At 36.1% G+C, this 20,435-nt stretch overlaps 1 protein-coding gene across 30 annotated transcripts in view; it reads right to left on the bottom strand.

Annotated features, from left to right (window-relative positions):
- The window catches only part of SOX6 (SRY-box transcription factor 6), a 672,686-nt gene that overhangs the window by 126,425 nt on the left and 525,826 nt on the right, over positions 1 to 20,435 (bottom strand). For 23 of the 30 annotated variants that reach the window (XM_043481411.1, XM_043481400.1, XM_043481420.1 and 20 more), the window contains one exon: positions 9,689 to 9,812. In XM_043481411.1, the coding sequence (XP_043337346.1) occupies positions 9,689 to 9,812 (124 nt within the window). The remainder of the gene's footprint in view (positions 1 to 9,688; positions 9,813 to 20,435) is intronic. The other 7 variants (XM_043481394.1, XM_043481399.1, XM_043481404.1 and 4 more) reach the window with 1 other exon arrangement.

Genomic DNA, 20,435 nt, shown 5'->3' with positions numbered 1-20,435 from the left:
GAAATGCTTGCGTGAGGACCCATTTTCTTTAAATTTGTACAAAAGAAGATGAAGCCTGTTGAGACAGGTTGGTTTTAGGCACTGCTGTAATCTGGCCCTTGTTACCTCTGGTATAAGAAGACAACTTCTAAATGCTAATTTGGGAAATAATGTCCGTTACATAAATCCATCTCTCCAGGCTTCCAGGTTTTCCAACTAATTATTTTTATCTGAAGATTACAGAACAAATATGAAACAGGATTTAGAACCTATGGAAAATTAGACTGACATTAGTTTCACTTGCCAGAAGTCTACAATCAAAGTGGCTCCATTGCAAGAGCCCCTGAATGAGAGAAAAGTATATTTTTTAATTTTCAAGGAAAGTGAAATGAAGCCAAAACTTAATAAGACGTAAACACTGGAGAAGGACGCGTTCGTATCAGGAATGTAGGACCCATTAGACACAGGCTACCTCCTACAAGAATACTAGTTTCTGTAATTTAAACATAAGCTTTATTTTTATTAAAAAGCAAAAACTCCCATGGATAAAAATCTGTCCATTTTCTTTGATTCTTTAGGAAGACAAGGGACTAGGATGGTTACAGTCTTCTAAGATGCTAACTTCAAGATATTAACTTATTTAAAGAGTTTGGAAGGAGCAGAGAAGAAAGATAAATTAAACTAGTAGACAGGACTCGAAGATTCTTTGGTTACTGGCTTAAAGTCTCATGCCTCATTTTCCACCCTCCAAAACAAAAGGAAAAAATACTACACATCCCTAATCTCACAGATTTTTTGGTCTGGTGGTATCACAGGATGATGGTAAGTTATTTGAGTTGCCAAATAACTCATAGATAGACCCCATTTCTATAAGTTATCACCATTTTTGCTACAACATGTAAATATTTCCATCACAATCACCAATATATATTTGAACATGCCGCACTGCATCTTGCTTGGATGAATGTATTCAGAATAGCAAAATAATATTTTTTTCCAGAATAGCAAAATATTATAACTCCTCTGTATTCTGAGGGAATGCCATAATCAATCTGAATTTATCTTTGTGAGACATCACACCACATTGCAGCAAAAGTTAGCAGGCAATGAATGACATATTTAGAATCCTAAAAATAAAACAAAACCTTTAATTTGTTCTGAGAACAACTGAACAAAAATAAAAAAATTGGCACAGATTATAGTATATATTGCTGAGGTCACGACGTTCTTATTTCTCCTGCTAAATTTCTCCTCTATTCATCAAAGAATAGACCAATGATGAGGAGAGTCTTGATCTCAAGATTTTTTCTAAGAGCATTTGCATTGTTTTTCATACCTTTAAAGAAGCTAAAAATCAAGGATCATCTTAATTTCTTCATTTATTTCATAAATGCACATACACTCTTAGATAATCATATGAAAACCATGGAATTTGTCACAATAGCAATTAAATAAATGAGTATGGATGAAATAATATAAATGCATCCACATTATAAGAAATTAACTTAAAATAACAACTTAAAGTTTATGACTTAATGAGAGCTCACCAATGATATAGCCTCCATATATGAAGAAGGGCACATTTAAAATAATCACAATCTCCATAAAACTAGGTTATTTTATACAGGTGAACATATACATTTTCTTCTTGGACCTAAATACTCATTTAAAAGAGAGTACTAATCTGAAGAACCTCAGAAATGCATTGATTCCAAGGGTGAAAGTGAAAGTCGCTCAGTTGTGTCTGACTCTTTGCAACATTCTCCAGGCCAGAATACTGAAGTGGGTAGGCTTTCCCATCTCCAGGGGATCTTCCCAACCCAGGAATTGAACCCAGGTCTCCCACATTGCAGGTGGATTCTTTACCAGCTGAGCCACCAGGGAAACCCAAGAATACTGGACTGGGTAGTCTATCCCTTCTCCAGGAAATCTTTCCAACCTAGGAATCCAACTGGGGTCTCCTGCATAGAAGGTGGATTCTTTACCAGCTGAGCTTGATTTCAAGCAGATGATTTTAATTAATGAAGTATTCCAGCAGTAGTGGTTACATGCCTCTGCTTTAAATATTCAAGAAAATATAGAAATGGCAAGCTTCACAAGATGTCATTTGGATAACCCCATACATACAAATCACATCTTCTACACATACACACACAAAAGTTAGACCTTTTATGCTTAGATCATGCCTGCAAGAGTATAAAATTCAGAAATTCTATCTCCACTAATTTCTGGGGTGAAGGTATAGAAAGTTAATTATCTTCTTTGACTTTTAGTTTCTTTTTTTAAACAAAATATAGATAATGTCATGTATGGTTTTGAGTTGCTATAAAAATTTAATGAGAATATATATGTATATTTTAATATATGCATACTATATTAATATATATAGATACAGATATCAGAAAATAAATGGTGGTTAATAAGTGCTAACTGAAACAAAGGAATTAAAAAGAAGTATTAGGTAGCAACCATACACCAACAAATTAGACAATCTGGAAGAAATGAAAAATTCCTTGAAACACACAAATTACCTAAACTGACTCAAGGAGAAATAGATAATATAAACAAACCTATAACAAATAAAGAGATTAAATCAGCAATCAAAAACCTCCTAAAACAGAAAATTCTTGGACCAGATAGATGGTCTCACCAATCTACTGAACATTTAAGAAAAATTAACACTAATCCTTACAAAATCTTCAAAAAATCAAAGAAGAGGAAACACATTCTAACTATGATGCAATGAGGCCAATATAACCTTGATAACAAAGCCAGATAAAGACATCACAGGACACAAAATGTATAGATTAATATCTTGCATGAATATTAAAATTCTCAACAAAATATTAGCATATTAAATCCAAAAGCATATCAAGAGGATTATTCACCATGACAAAGTAGGATTTATCCCAGGAATGCAAGGGTGGTTCAACATGAAAAAAACCAATGCAATACATAACATTAATAGAACAATGGGGGGAAAAATCCACATGATCATCTCAATTGAGGCAGAAAAGGCATTTGACAAAATCCAACATCTTTTCATGATAAAAATTCTCAGAAAACTAGGAATAGAGGGAAAGTTCATCAGCATGATAAAGGGTATTTCTGAAAAACCCTCGGCATACATCAAAGTGGCAAAAAACCGGAAAGCTGTTGACTAAGACTGGGGACACCTGTACCCACCTTCACTGCTGCTATACCACTCTGTGCTGGAAATCCTAGCTGCGCTTTTAGACGAAATAAGAAAGAACACAAGGTATCCAGACTGATTAAAAAAGGCAAAACTACGTCTACTTGCACACGAAGTGGCCCTAAATGTAGAAAATCCCAAATAATTCATGACTAGGGCTAATAAACAAATTCACAGCAGTTTCTGGGTAGAAGATTAATACACAAAAATCAGCTGTGTTTCTATATACCTGCAATGAACAAGCCAAAAGGAAATTAAGTAAGCAATTCTATTTACAATAGTACCTAAAAGAATCAAATACTTGGCAATAAATTTAACAAATGAGGCAAAGATTTGTACACTGGGAAACTATAAAACATTTCTGAAATAAATTTTTAAAGCTCTAAATAAACAGAAAGGCATTCAGGTTCATAGACAGGAAGACTTAACATTGTTAAGATCAACAAAGCAATCTACAGATTCAGTGAAATTTCTACCAAAATTCAATAATCCAGAAATGGAAAAGCCAATCCTCACATTTAGTTGGAATTGCACGGAGCCCCAGTAGCTAAAACAAGTCTTGAGAAAGAAAAGTAGAGTTGGAAGACTCATACTTTCTGACTTCAAAATTTACTTCAAAGCTAGAGTAATTAAAACAGTATAGTACTTGCATAAAAACAGGTATATAGACTCATGAAGCAGAATAGACAGCCCAGGCATAAACCCTTACATATATAGTTCATTGACTTTTTCTTTTAATCAGGGCACCAAGACCATTTACTGGGGAAAACACATCATTTCAACAAACGGTGCTGGAAAAACTGATATCCACAAGCAAAAGAATGAAGTTGGATCCTTAACTTACACCATATACAAAAATTAATGGAAAGGATCAAGGACCTAAAGTTAAGTACTAAAACTATAAAACTCTTAGAGGAAATCACAGGAGTAAATGTTTGGATTTGGCAGTGATTTCATGGATATGACAGCAATAGCACAGACAACAAAAGAAAAATAGAAAAGTCAGACTTCATCAAAATTAAACTTTTGTGTATCAAAGGATACTATCAAGTAAATGAAAAGACAACCTACAATGAGAAAAAATGAGAAAAAAAAAACTTGCAAATCATGAGTTTGACAATGGATTAATATCTAGAATATCTAAGAACTCCCAAAACTCAGTAAGGGTAAAACAAACAACTAAATTTAAAACTAGCCAAAGTACTTAAACAGATATATTTCTAAGTAGCTATACAGATTTCCTGTAAGCACATGAAAAGATGCTCAAAATCACTAATCATTAGGGAAATGAAAACCAAAAGCACAATGAGATACCACTTCACATCTATTAGGATGGCTATAATTTTTTCAAAAATAGGAAAGTAACAAATATTGGTAAGGATATAAAGAAACTGGAACACTGTTGCATTGCTGGTTGGAAATGTAAAAGGTACAACCCCTATGGAAAACAGTTTGATGGTATCTCAAAATATTAAACATAGAACTACCCATATGATTCAACAATCCCGTTCCTACATATATATCCAAAAGAACTGAAAACAGGGACACAAACAGGTATTCACATATCAGTGCTCACAGAAGCATTATTGACCATAGCCAGAATGTGGGGAAAGAATGGACTTTTGATATATGCTACAATATGGAGGGACCTTGAAAACATTACACTTAGTGAAATAAGCCAGACACAGAGGGACTAATGTTGCATGATTCTATTCATATAAAGTATCTAGAATAGATAAATTCACATAGAAAAATGGCAGAACAGAAGTTACTAGGGGTTTGGGGTAAGGGGATAGGGAGAGTTACTGTTTATGGCCACAGTGTTTCTGTTGTTGATGATTAAAAGTTTGGAGTATAGATCATGATTATGGTTACTAAAAACTGCAGATGTATTAATACAAATGAGTTGTACATTGAAAAATGGTTAATATAAAAATATTATTTTATGTATATTTTTCCACAATTTTTTGTCTTAAAGAAGCATTAGATATACTAGAGTAAAATTGCTTTTGGTCATCAGAGAGGTAATATATCTCAATCAAATGCTCAGTTCTTGAACCACATTTCTAGTGGATAAGAATGCAGTTTAATGTAGTTAAATGTACTCAGGTTTCATGGTCAGACTTTATCCCCAAACGTAGTTCTTTAGAATTTTTTCAAAGAGCTTTCATATATTTTAAGAAACTTAATCTTCACACCCACACTGAGCAGTGGACAAATCATGACATATTTTTTTTAGATGATAAAGAAGTGAGGCTCAGCAAGGCTAAGTGACATGTTCAAGTAAGAATTAAATAAATATAATCCATGTGGAACATTTAACACACTGTTTGGCACAAAGTAATTATTCAGTAAACTTTAACTGTTATCATAATGTTTAATATAACTAATAAGTAAGTAAGGAGTCATGAGCAGGCAGACATCCTATTCCTAGGATCTCCTGGGAAATGTTAGGGGTGCTGCTCTAGCAGCAATCATTTTTAAAAATCCCAGCTACATGAAGTCCGTGGGTCAGCTGAACCATCCCTGGCACACAAGGAGTCTATCCAGTATCTTTATTTTACAGTCAGTTCAATCAATCTGATATATACATTGGCAGCTACAAAAGCTTTTTGTTGTTGTTCGTTTTCACAAACACAGGTGCTCAACTGTACTTATCTTACCCTGGACTGCTGTATCTCTCAGTATCATGATGTGATAAAGCAAAGCAACCAATATTCTGTGGTGTATGTTCTAGGCCCTGATAAGTTACTTTCTAGAAAGATGCCTCTAATTAGAGAATCAGTTTTAAAGGGGGGGGGGGGAGTTAATTAAGGATTAAAACTCAATAAAAAAAATTCCACATAAGTTATTTTGATAGATGTTCCCCTGAAACTGGTACAATCTCTGTAGTCAACCTGCCTCTTCAGCAACCTACCAAGGTGGGAGAGCCTGCCTGGTGTTCACATGGGGACCCTGAAATGCCCAGAACAATGGGTCAAATTATCAGAAGGGGAGAAAGCTGATAGCTCTAAATATACTTATTGAGAATATACTATATGGATTCAGAAACAGTCAGCTTTAACAGTGAACATAACCCCAGGGTGGTCTTTGCTTTCTGGAAATGAAGATGATGATTCAATCAGCCAGAGGCACAAACAATACAGAATTTGAATCTAGAAAAAATAGTATAGATGATCTTATTTGCAAAGCAAAAGCAGAGACACAGATGTAGAGAACAAATACAGGGGTATGAAGAGGGCAGCGGGAGCGGGAGCAGTTGGGAGACTGAGATCGATTCATATACACTATTTATGTTACACACAAACTAGACAACTATTGAGAAGACAGTGCACAGCACAGGGAGCTCTACTTCATGCACTCTGGTGACCTGAACGAGGAGGATGTCCGAAAGGGAGGGGATATACGTACGTTTACAGGTGATTCATTCTGCTGTACAGAGAAATTAACACAACACTGGGAAGAACTATATTCCAAGAAAAATTAATTTTAAAAAACAGTGCGGAATTGTTTCAGTTTATGGGAAGATGAAAAAAGAGCAAAAAGAGAGCCAATGTAGCACTTATTCTTCTTGCTGCTTAGGAGATCAAACTACACAGTTAACCACCATTTCAAGACTCTTACATGTGATGCTGCTCTGCTACTTGTGTTGCTGTCACACAAGTGAAATCACTATAGCTCAGTTTGGGGCAAAAATGTTTTCCTTGTCCAGGCTCCAGTCAAATAGTATTCTCCTCTCCCAATTCATGTGAATGACAAGAACACTGCATACAACAAGTCTCCTAAGTATGGAATGTCTCTACCAGTAGCATCTGAACATATAAATTTAATTCTTTTAAAGTATAATTTTTAAAAGGAGGGGAGGAGCTAAGATGGCGGAGGAATAGGATGGGGAGACCACTTTCTCCCCTACAAATTCATCGAAAGAACATTTGAACGCTGAGCAAACTGCACAAAACAACTTCTGACCGCTAGCAGAGGACATCAGGCGCCCAGAAAAGCAGCCCATTGTCTTCGAAAGGAGGTAGGACAAAATATAAAAGATAAAAAGAGAGACAAAAGAGCTAGGGATGGAGACCCCTCCCGGGAAGGGAGTTGTAATAGAGAAAGTTTCCAAACACCAGGAAACCCTCTCACTGGCGGGTCTGGGGGAAGTTTTCGAATCTCGGAGGGCAACCTAACCGGGAGGAAAAATAATTAAATAATTAAATAAATAAATAAAGTATAATTCTTATAAACAATAAAAGCTGCATTAGCCAAAGTATTTAATAATTTAGCCTATGCACATTGTGCTCATGCTCAGTCATGTCCGACTCCTTGCAACCCTATGGACTGTGGCCTTCCAGGCTCCTCTGCCCATAGGATTCTTCAGGCAAGAACACTGGAGTGAGTTGCCATCCTCCAGAGGATCTTCCTGACCCAGGGATTGAACCCATATCTCCTGCACTGCAGGCAGATTCTTTACCCTCTGAGCCACCTGGGAAGCTATGTGGGAATTTAGAGTTCTGGTTAACTCAATTCTCTGACATAACTTAGGGGTCACCAGATAATACCTTTTTTTACCACCCTTGCTTGTGATGGAAAATCATCCTACATGCCCAAAGCCATTGTCCTGCCCTAACTAGCAGGTTGTAGCCAACACAATCAAATCCAGCTTTGCTACCCCGAGACATTGCTCTATGCTGCACAGATGCTGTTCAGAGGAAGTAATGCACCACTGCACGGTATTGCCCCAGTCTCTAGATTCTTACTTATCTACTGCAATCTCACTGATACTGCATGAGAAGATTCTTCCTAAAATGGTCCAAATTCATTGACTATATAAAAATAGCTTCCCCCATAAAAAACAATATTATTGTCTTAACAAAATTACATAATATGCTAATTATGTTGGTGTCTATGTCTAGTAGAAAATAATGCCCATAACCTGATTTTGAAATGTGGAGAATTTTAAATTTAAAAACATGAAAATTAGGAGTTTCCATGTATAGTTCATCTAAAAGGTTTCTAAGACTGGTGTAGGGATGACAACTCAGAGTCAGAATAAACAAGTAAACTTACTGTACACCAACACTCCGAAGGAAGTCAAAATGAAGAGAGTTCAAAAATTATGAGACCAGAGAAGAATGGAACCACTGCACTGACAGAAAGGTATTCTCTGGCAAAATATAATCCTGTCCTTAATATAGATACTAATTTCACAGAATATAACTTGCTCTAAAAATTCTGCTCTAGAAAAATCAACTTTTAACAATTCGAATAACACAATTTTCTTTTACTCAGGTATCCTTTTACTCAGGTATCCTTTTACTCAGGTTTGTATCTGAGGAATTTTTAAAGTCAGTCCTTAAATTAGCCAGTCCCTCAAAATCTCTATTTTTTGAATCATTTGGGTTGTCACACAGACATCTTACCTTTCTTCACTGGAAGGGGGTTCTCTACCAAATGCATAAGAGTAACTGATGGCAAGAAATAGATGTTAAAACCCACTAGGTTTGGTCTTAAGCTATTCAGTAAGTTTCCTCACGGAGAATTTTGTAAAGTGACTTATATTTTATTGTTGCTTTAAGCATATTAAAATACCTTTATAAACCCATACACACAAAAAATCTGCTGCACTCAGCTTTGTTGCACTCAGATTGGGAGGTTAATATAATCAGGTTAATACGTTAAAAAGAACTTGACACAGAAATTATTAATGAGTAGAACAAGGTCACTACTTCTGAGGTGAGGTCACTTACAAAGAATGTACAAATGAAATTAAGGTTGACTTTTATTTACTTGACTATCATCTTACATTGGATTCCTTTGGCAACATATCTTTAAACATTTAAAGCCCTGTTTACAAGGATGCTCTGAAAGAAGCTTCAAACCATTATGCCCCTAATTGAATTCCCCAGGAGTCCAGTAAACCCAGAGGAATAAAGAAAAATCATAACATTTGCTAAATCATCTCAAAACATATTTCACTGCAAGGTTATGTGACCTCGTCTTTGAGGTTCAAAGATGAATGAGAAAATACTACTGAATGCTTCATTATTTAGACTGAAATCAAAAAAGAATTTTACCTATTAGTGACAAGCTAATTAAATCAGTTCAGTTTGAACTTTTCTTCCAAGAGAAATCAGACAACAAACAATAATAGCATTTTATACTGTATGTGACCACTTTCCTAGAGTATAAAAGCTCTCAGGAAGAGAAAAGTATCTTTAACCAAAGACAATTATTCACAGTAAAGATATGAGAGAGAGCTGACAAAATTTGTAGTCCCGAGGGAAAGTAGCATTTTATCTGTGAATACAGAACAAATTCAAGTGAAAGAAGAGAAAGTAAAGTTTCAAGCAACCAATTAGTTATTAACATGCCCCCTTCACAATTCTAATTTTACTTTAAAATACCTTTTATGATCTTTTTATTCATAGTTCCTTCATATGCTTCTGTGTTTGTTTTGACTACTAAGCAAAAACATACGGATCTTAGCATTCACGAAGGAATGTTAAATCCCTGTCTACTTACCTGGTTTGTATGTTATTCCAGGGGGGAAGAGGAATCCCTGTTGGGCAGCAGCAGCTGCTGCCAGGGTCCGCTGGTCATGTGGAAAAATTGGGATCATGAGCGGAGGCATGTGACCCTGAACCTGCTAAACAGAAGAGAGCCTATGATCAGACACAGAGCAAATGCACGCCAAGAAGTATTTGTTTTTCACTCCTGGTGGTGTGCTGGTACCCAAACAGCCACCCATTTCTAACCTCATTCCAAATCTGGTCCCAGAGAAAATTCAGGCTAACTTTACCAAATCCCTTTCAGATTCCACTGGTATACCAACGATCTAACCTCCTTGTGAATTTGCCTCATCCCTGCTTCCACTAAATTATAGTGAATGGTTTTCTTTCATCTTGACTTTTTTTTTTTCTTTTCTTTTCTTTCTTTTTTAAAAAACAAAGAGCCGGAAGAAATGTTTTATTCTCTCACCATACAGTGTTGAAAGGTTTTGCCCTTTCATCAGCTTTGCATTCTGTGCTTTATTTTGAAAACTGTTACTAGTGTCCTTGGTCAGAAAGTAATGTCTAATTGTTATATATTCCAAAAGCTGTAGCTCCCCAATTTAGCTATCTTATTTCAAAGCCTCGCTGCATTATGTCAAACATATAGCCCGTCAGATTTAAGGCTACTACCTCTTGGCTCCCAATTAAACTAATATTCTTTGCCATACACACCTCGATGTAACATATAAATTGCTTGTCTGGCTAAGCAGTTTTACAGCTTTATGCACTACCATGTAGCTGAGTAATTATGGAGTTGTATTCAGAGAGCATTTCATAATAAATCCTACTATATCAAATCTCATTTGACCTCAATAAATGTATCAAAGAGCACAAAAATGCAAAACAGAAAATCTTCACTCTATATCAGTATTTGTATTCCATATAAAGAAAATAAGAACTATGACAGAATCATGTCTGTGAAAATCACATTTTAATTTCCCAGCTCCCTCCCTTACTCCATGCTTGCTGTCCTGATTCCAGAATAGCATCACAGGAAGGTTTTGTACTGGCTTTCAGGGCATGATTTTATAAATTAAACTATAGGACTTTTGTTATTTAAAGATCAAAACTAGGATGTACTAACAGCAACGATCTTTAAGTTCAAACAGGGTCTTTACCCTCCTTACTAGCATAGAGAAGCTGTATTATATCCTGTTTAAGATACAAACCTTTACTAGTAGTCTACCAACCCCAAACCCTTCCCCCATTTAAATTCCTAAATATTCTCTTTAGGCAAAATTCCATATACTGGCTGATGACCCTGTTTAAATAGCACCAACTTGCCTTGTCCTGTCCCTGTTCCCTTCACAGCTAGGGACAGATTGCAAAAATGCTCCTGTGTAGGTCTAAGAGGTTTCATTTACCAACAGTTTCTCTCTAGGGAAAGCCCTAAGATGTGGGTTAATAAAGGGCAAGCAAAAAATAAACACTTTACAGTATTTTTCTGAATTCATTTCTCAGGAAAATCAACTTATAATAAAAAGGTCTTTGTGCAATTACTACCTTGCCAGTGGGGCGTGAAAGAAACTAGCTTTGGGCAGCTTTTTCTTCCATTTTAGCTGAGGTAAGCCCAAGTTTTGTACGTTTGAGTACAAACTTAGCCTGCTTAAACTGGAGCTGATCCCCTGGTGCCTAGGTCTTGCCTTTAGCCCTGAAGAAAAGCACTAGGTTTGCTGTTCAATTCCAGCTTGCAAACTTGAGATGTCAAAGATGACAGCAGTGTTCTATGTCGGAAAATAAGATATGATATTTTTGTGGGTGACTATTATTTAGTATAAGAGGATATTAAAGGAAATCACTTCATTTAGTTTTAGAAATGTGGTCTTAGCATACACCCAGAACACAGCACAGATGCTTCACATTCTAAAGGAAGGAAACAAAAAGTGGGGAGTCTAGGTATCAAATAAATTTTTTCTTTCCTTCTTTCAATGAATATTTATTAAATCATTATTATGTGTTATGGATCTTGAGAAGGGGGCTATTTTGATTGGGAGAGAAAAGAGATACAGTTATGTTGAAATATTTGAAAGAATTATGTATGGAAGAAGAACTTGATTAAGTCTGAGTGATTACAAAGAACAGAACTAGGCTCGAAAGAAAGATTTTTGGCAAGTTTAATGCAAAGAAGAGTTTTCTAATAATGAGTTATTCAATAATCACTGTGATTAAAGAGGTTCTTTGTGCCATTTTGCTGTGAATGTGTGTGCGAAGATGATTCAGTCATGTCTGACTCCTTGCCACCCCATGGACTGTAGCCCACCAGGCTCCTCTGTCCCTGGGCTTCTCCAGGCAAGAATACTGGGGTGGGTTGCCATTCCCTTCTCTAGAGAAGTGGTCAAGTAATGACTGTATACTCATATGTCACAGATACTTGAAAGGATAGACATAACTTAAACTTTAACTAGATAATGACCTATGGTGCATTTTCAACTTTATAATTCTACATTTGTTTAAAAGTCAACATTAGGAAGATAATGTTGTATAGTCAGTCATTCCTCCATTTATTCAACACATTTATTCAGAATCTACTATGTCTTCAAAGGCTTTGTTGTCAAATGACTCTGAAGCTTAAATCTATACAGTGTCATTTCCTTGGCAGTGTGATCTTGAACAGTTACTCAGCCTTCCTGAGTCTATTTCCTCATGTAGAAACCAAAGCTAATGTGTACTAACTTAGCTGGCAGCAGTATGGTTGTTGTGAGGATTAAATAAACAAGAAAAGTAATGCTCATGGCATGGTGACTAGGATTTTCTGACTAGGCACTCAGAAAATGTTAGATCCTTAGTTTTTCTTATCCAGTTTGCTATGCAGTATTAGAAATTTATCAAACTACTAAAGAACTAACACAAGAAACAGTGGATCTTAACCCATAACTCTACTTCAAATAAGAAAACATGAGTCAAATAAATAATTCAGTTTGGCAGGTAAAGGCTTGTTTGTTTTTAGCAGACCCATGCCTCACAGAGCATTATCTTATCCTAAATATCCAGAACACAAAGGAAAAAAAGGTGGAATTAAAAGGCTCCTTTGAAGATGTGATTTGGGATCCTTAGTGTTATTCATTAAACGGCATCTGAAAACATAATTTTATTTTTACATTGGAGCCCAAGCTATTCAGATCTTAAGCGTAAGGGCATCAATGGCAATCAGCTATCAGACTTTAATTATTGAATCTTGGTGTCTGAAGATATTTCCTTTGTAGCTAGCTATGTAACTGAGAGATTAAAGTTAACTAATTAAGGTCATTTTTAACATTAAAGAGCTGTAGGTGTTTCATATTAACAGAAGCTGTAAGAACTTAGGGGAGTTCTTTTCTGTCCATCATCCTCTACATAACAGGATATTTTAGAAAGGTTCAATGCTATTATGTAAGAGGCAGTTTCAATAAACTGAGAAACACAGTAAATAAGGAGGGGGACAGAAGGTATTGTGAAAACAATGATAATGATGGAATCACAGAGTTGAAGTGAAGCTTAGAGTTTATCTAACCTAGTAGTTCTCGAAGTGTGATGCCAAACCAGCAGCATCAGCAATACCTCAGAGCTTTAAAAAAAGCAGATTATCAGACGCCAGCCCAGACCTATGAAACAGAAACTCTGGGGGTTGAGACCAACAGCCTAGGATGGAGACTAAAATTTAATCCAGAGAGGAGATTCTCAAACCTTTGTGGACTTTGGAATTATCTGGAGGGCTTGTTAAAACAAAAATTACTTGACCCCATTCTCAGAGACCAGTAGATCTGAGGAGGGAACCTGAGTGGACTGTTCTAACACGTTCCCAGGTGAAGCTAGCTCGTGCTGCTGGCTCAAGGGCCGTTCTCTGAGAATCACTGCTGCTGCTGCCACAAGTCCAGCTCAAATCTCACAACTTACACCGAGGGAACCAGGTGGCTTGAGAAGGTAAAACTGAGGTCACACTGCCTGTGACAGACCTGGATCTAGAGTCCAGAACTTCTGCACCCTGTTCAGTGCTTTTTCCATTATATCACATGGATAAGAAAAGCAAGAAATCATATGTGTACATCCTCTGCATAGAGAAAATCTGGAGGGCTGCAACTGAAAATAATTTTAGTCTCTGAAATATAGATACTGTGGAATATAGATACTATGTTGTTCAGTTTTGGTCTGTTTCTTCTCTCTTATTTTGTACCTACACAGTGATCTCAAATTTGTAATTAATTCCAATTAATTCATTAACAATAATCATTTAGATCCAAATGATAAAGTTGACCTTATTTTAAGTAAAATAATGATGTGAAAATTCAAAATGCCTTCATTAAATATAAGCCAATATATCCAGTAGCCAGTTAGAACACAGGCTGAGAAACAATGAAAAGCTCCTCTTATATCTCTAATTATAGAAATCATCATCATCATCACAGCAACTGATATTTTCCAGTATTTCCTATATGTCAAGCATATGGGAAAGTGATTTAAATGCTCCATCTCATTTAATTCTCAGAATTTTATCAGGTACCTACTGTTATTATCCTCATTTATTTAATGAGAAAGACAAAACAATGAGAAATTAGGTAACATGGTCACTGAAAAAGTGATGGAGCCAAGATTCAAGGCCAGGTATGCCAGGCTCAAAGCCTGTACTTTTAAGTACTATATTAAGCATAAAGTCATCTTTCGCTAAATATAATTGTGAATTTACATGCAGTTATAATAAATAATACAAAAGATCCCATGTATACTTTACTCAGTTTCTCCCAATGGTGAAACATGAAAAATTATAAAACAATATCACAACCAGGACACTGACATTGACACACTCCAACAGCCTTACTCAGATTTCACCAATGGGATACCATTTTAAAAAAATTATGTGTCATAAAAGGTAGTACAGGTAATTAAAGTTCTGTGAATACTTCCAACTACCATCTTTCATACAAAGTTCACCAGTATGACCTACTGCAAATAAAGTGAGTAGAAATCATGAATTAAAGCAATAATTTCCCATTTCAGAGCTTTCCATTTATTTTACTTTCTAGAAGATTATTGGTTGAAGGTGGGACAAAAATAGAAAGCAAGAACAAGGTGGGTGGGGGAGGTAAGGAAAGAGGATTTGGTGACCATATAAGCATCACATAAGCAACTAAAATATTTTTCTTCTATGGAAGTTGTGAATTAAGTTTACTGCACTGCATATCAGTGCCTAAGGAAGATAAAGAATTTTGATAAAAGAGAAAAGTCACATCCTGCTCTGAAGAATGTAAGCCTGCCCTTCCTTTTTCTTCCCATCATCTTATTTTCCCATTTGGTAACATGCCAGGAAAGGCAGTCACATTGTAAACAGCAAGTTCCAAAAATATTTCACTAAAGAATAAGAAATAATAGAATTCCATCAAAGAGTGACCAGTCTCCACATGTCCTTTTCAAGAAGTTATCAAAATTTCAAATAGCATCTTTTTTTTGAAAGTGTAGTTTTCCCTTAGCCCAAATTCAGATTCTTTAATTATCTCATGTGTTGTGCTATGCTTAGTTGCTCAGTTGTGTCCACATCTTTGCGACCCCAAGAACTGTAGCCAATCACGCTCCTCTGTCCATGGGATTTGTCAGGCGAGAATACTGGAGTGGTTGTCATTTCCTTCTTCAGGGGATCTTCCTGACCCAGGGGTCGAACTTGGGTTTCCTGTGTAATCTGCACTGCAGGTGGATTCTTTACCTGCTGAGCCATAATTAGCCCATGTGTGTATGTTAGTTGCTCATTCATGTCCGAGGCTCTTCGACACAGTGGGCTGTAGCCTGCCAGGCTCCTCTGTCAATGGAATTCTCCAGGCAAGAACACTGGAGTGGGTCACCATTGCCTTCCCCAGGGGATCTTCCAGACTCAGGGATTGAACTCAGGTCTCCTGCACTGTAGGCAAATTCTTTACCGTCCGAGCCACTAGGGAAACCCCCCAATTATCCCATAGGTTGAAGTAAAACTGATTTTGTTAATACAAAGAGTAAAACTTAATGTGACCAAAAGTAATCTCTGAGCATAAAAGTGCATTATTTTTTATTGCTTTGGAAATCAGCACTAACTAACTGGGTATGTAACTGGAATGACTAATGAGAATCCAGGAACCCTGTCATAGGTGGAGCTAGTCAGTGCATCAGGAAAGAAGCAAACTGTATCCCTTAAAGCACAACTGCCCATTAATTCTAAACGTCCACAATCCCAGACCAAAGCGTTTCCCTTTTGCAGAGGGTGAGGAACACATTCTTGATCAAATAGGCTACATGCCCAGAAATTTTAATTGCTAGGGTGTAACTCACATCTTTTAGACAATCGAGACAGCAGCAGATGCATGTGAAACACTTCGGTTCTGTCTCTTTCTGTTCGTGAAACAGCATTGTTGCATCAACACTTATGCCCTTTGTTTTCTCTGTGCTAAGTTGATGATGCCATTTTTTGCCATCTGCCCCAGAGCTTCATTAAAGATACATGAATGGGCTAACTGGCCTGATATCTTGTGAGGAACAGGTGCTATTGTTTGTCCCTGAAGACTTGCACTAAAGATATGACTCAGAATACTTGAGAAAGAGCATCTGCAGCAGTCAGTCAGAAAGCAACTTGGCAGAGACCTGGCTACGTGCTAATATGCAAACAGAGTGACACTCAGGGGGGCTCATTTTCTTTCATGAGGATTATTTAACTTTTCTTAGTGACAGGAAATAAGTATTTGTATTGAAAATCATGAACAATATTAATGTCTATTACCTAGTTAAAGACAGTGAGCAAGTGAAGGTCTTTTTAATGCCTTATTTCTAGAAAATCATTCCTCATGTGATTTAATTGGAGAAAGCTTCCTTAATCTGTTGGAAGGAATGTTTCCAATGTTTGTAAATCATGAAGGAGGGAGGGGAAGACAGAGACAAAAAAAAAAGACAGAAAGAGCAATAAGAGGGAGAGGCAGGGCATAAAGACTGACAGAAAGGGGTGGGGGTGAGGTGGCGGTGGAATTTCCTTAAAGGCCATATTCTTTATTGCAAAGAGTAGCTAAGTTATTTGCATAAAGTGTTAACCATTATAAAAGCCGCACAGTCTAGAGTGAAAGAAATAAAGTCCCCAGAACCTTACATGAAAAGCCTTCAAGGCATGGAGGTATCTTCTTACTGCCAAAAAATGCATGCCAAATCTCAGCTATTTCTGAAGAGTTAGGAGGGAAAGGGTCTCGTTTGATAGGATAAATAATGCTTTAAAACAAACCCTTTAGTTGCAAAAAAAAAATTTTTTTTGGTCTAAATTTTTAAGACTCTGTTTTGCCCCGACTTAAAAAGCATAAAGCAGTAGTCAACATATTGACCATAGTTTGAAGTATCCAAAGGAGCCTTGTATACAGCCTACCTGACTATTCTCTAGAGAATAGTCTCACTTCATTAATCATCTCTTACCAAGTAAATTGAGGGTCCTGAATAGACTGTGACACTTATATTGCTCTATGCCCCATTGCTCTTATCACAGGGCTAAGGACATACATAGTAGGCATTTTGTGCCAACTAATAAACAGGAGAACCATTGAGGACCCAAGAATTGGTTTTCCGAGCACTAATTTCCATAGGGTAATATTATTGTTAATACAACTGCAAAAAGTATAGAGCTGTAGCTGTTCTCATTATAGAAGAAGATTTAAGAATGATTTTTAAATAAATCTTGATATCACTTTGTCTGCTTTTCATTTGTCTTATTTAGCAAATCTCTAGCTGCTACCGCTAATGGTGGATTGCAAATCCTTGCTTATAGAGAATCCGACTAGCTCTAGCAGGAGAATAATCAAACTGATATTTTATCAGGAGCAATTCTGAGACACAAATTTTCTGAGTCTTTAAGACAGAGTCCAATCTTCCTAGATGTTTCCTACCAATATCCAATGGATAATCACTGTACAAATAACATAAGAAAAAGATTCTGTTTTGTTTATTTGTTTGTTGAAGGCAAGACATTTTCTCTCTATCAAACTCCCACAAGGATAACACACAAAACACTTTGTTACCATTCATCTTTCATACAATGCAACTTTTTTTCCTGGAATTTTGATTACTATTGTCACCAATCTTTTAAAATCTTCACTAAAGGGCCAGGAAAATCCCTGGAAAGGTAGAACAAACTAAAGATATTGCAGTCTAAGGGCATCCTTTTTAAAAACTCAGCTTTAGTCTTTCAAAGTCATGTCTTTGAAGATTAATGAATAGCTAACATTTTATTTATGTATATTATATTTAAAAAGCTAATTTCAAGGAAAAGAATGGAAAATAGCTTCTGCAGTTTACTTGTCTTTACTACTTTACACTATTAAATATATCTAATAAAATATCTGAAGTACTCATAGGGAAAATGGAGATGATACATATTGTCCCTAGCTTCACTATGTCCCCACCTTCACGACTAAGAGTAAGGGATGCAAACAAAGCAACTCTTTTCATAGGTGGGTCTTTAAAGAAGCTATTTCAAATCCACTTCAAATCCACTTCCAGTTTAGTACTTTCCAGCTCCCTTTCTTGATTACACAGGAGGAGAATGATCTTTGAGAGTAACAGTACAATGGCTCCATTTATCAGATCAATAGCACATATTTTAAAAATCTTCTTTAGGTAAATATTCAGAGAGAAATGTTAATAGCCCTGAAAGGGCCAATTCTTTGCATGTCCTTTGTGTTAACATCTTTTTATATTTTCAGCATACTGTATACATTCTGCTCTATTTGTTTTTTTGAAAATGGGCAAATATCTCATTAATCTACCAGGATCATCAGTAGTCAAACATCATTACTTTATCTCTTATTCATTTTTACATGTTCTGTTTAAATAATGAATTTTCAACGACAACAACATGGATTTGGTACTAATGGAATCATGATTTTTAGCATTTCTTACTTATATGTCCTCTTATTCCCTGAAATAGAGTTCTACATGTATAAAATGACCTCTTAGGCCCCTAAGAGACATGTTACTCTGTAAAGTTTGTCAGTAGTGACTGTCTTCATTCAACTATTCAACAGCTTTTACTGAGCACCTAGCACTGTCAATCCTAAAGGAAATCAGTCCTGAAATACTCATTGGAAGAACTGATGCTGAAGCTGAAGCTCTAATACCTTGGCCACCTGATGCAAAGAAATGACTCATTGGAAAAGACCCTGATGCTGGGAAAGACTGAAGATGGGAGGAGAAGCGGACGACAGAGGATGATGGTTGGATGGCATCACTGATGTGATGGACATGAGTGTGAGCAGGCTCCGGGAGTTGGTGATGGACAGGGAAGCCTGGCGTGCTGCAGTCCATGGGGTCACAAAGTCGGACACGACTGAGAGACTGAACTGAACTGAGCACTGTCTGCTCAGTACTGTGCTGAGCGCTAGGAATAAAAAGATGCCTTAGAGAAGCCCATAGCTTTATCAGGTAGAAATGTTAAGTTTGCTTTCACTTATGCAGTAGTATAAATCATCCAATTTGTCAGCTTACTTTGGAAAGTGGTCAACAGAGAAAGATTTGCTTAAAAAGAAAAATAAATTACAACAAAAATTCCATTACATATCTTTCCATAGTCTTCCTATAGTTTCAAACCAAGAAGAATTTTGAGAGTATTATGAGGACAAAAGTCAGATTACTTTATAAAATGGATGACAAATGTTAATTAAATGTGTTTAAATTATCTTACTATGTTTTAAGCAACTCTCACCAGGAGGGAAGTAGAATGTCCTGGCCATAAAGAAATTAATAAAACATGTTATGCAAAAGTAAAATTTATGATTCATTTGGAATTAGATATGTACCACCTTTTCAATCCATACAAATGCATAATCTTGTCAATTAAATATTATTGTTAAGGTCTAGTAGTATGTTAAAATCACTTTAAAGTGCAACTAAGGAAAATTCATGTGTGTTTATTACTCCTTAAGGATCTATTAGTGGGTATTTTATTCAGATTCGTGCTGTAAAATCTGCATAAACTCAGCATATTGTTATCCCCATGTGTGCATTTGTTTGGTTAAAGCAGAACAGCAAATCTCAATTTTTGCAACTTCTGGAAAAGTCAAGAGAACTAAAACAGTCTTAATTTTAATCAGATACAAACAGTTATCACTACAGAAGTGAAGAGTTGACTATTATGCAAACAGTCACAGTTAGTGGTCACCAGGCCATCACAGAAGACTGAGCTAGTCAATTACTTTAGATATTTCCAAAGACTAGTGAAGATGAATGTTTCTTATTCCACCCTGTCTTATTTCCACAGAAATATGAAACGTATTAAAGACTAATGATTGTTGTTCTCAAATGGAAACCCCATTAAATACACAATGATCAAAGTGTTTTGCCAAGATGGAAATTAATTTTTTAATCTTGTATAAATGCCACATAAATATAGTAACATTTGTGAAGAATGTGGCGTTCCTTTGTTTGTAACAACCAAATTCAGACATAAACATTTCATAAACTTTTGAACTGTAATGAAGGCAATCTGGCTTTTACCCCTGAAGTATTTTACACAGGCTTACTCTGTTAGCAATGACCAGAGTTCAATTATTAAATTCCTCCTCCAGAAACGCAGGTTTACATCTTAAACTACAGTTTTTGTTAAAATATGCACAAGCAACCTAAAGGAAGGGACTTTCCATCTTAGTAAAACTCCTTGTCTTGTACAGAGTAGGGATTCAACAAATGTTTATAATACAAATGCATTAAAAAACTTTCATTCTCTGTTATTTAAAAAATAAGCTATAATACTTTTG

Source organism: Cervus canadensis, chromosome 11 (assembly GCF_019320065.1).
Source record: "Cervus canadensis isolate Bull #8, Minnesota chromosome 11, ASM1932006v1, whole genome shotgun sequence".
In the NCBI taxonomy this organism is placed as follows: Eukaryota; Metazoa; Chordata; class Mammalia; order Artiodactyla; family Cervidae; genus Cervus; species Cervus canadensis.
The sequence above is the reverse complement of the archived record's forward strand: the minus strand, read 5'-3'. Positions and strand labels throughout refer to the sequence as shown.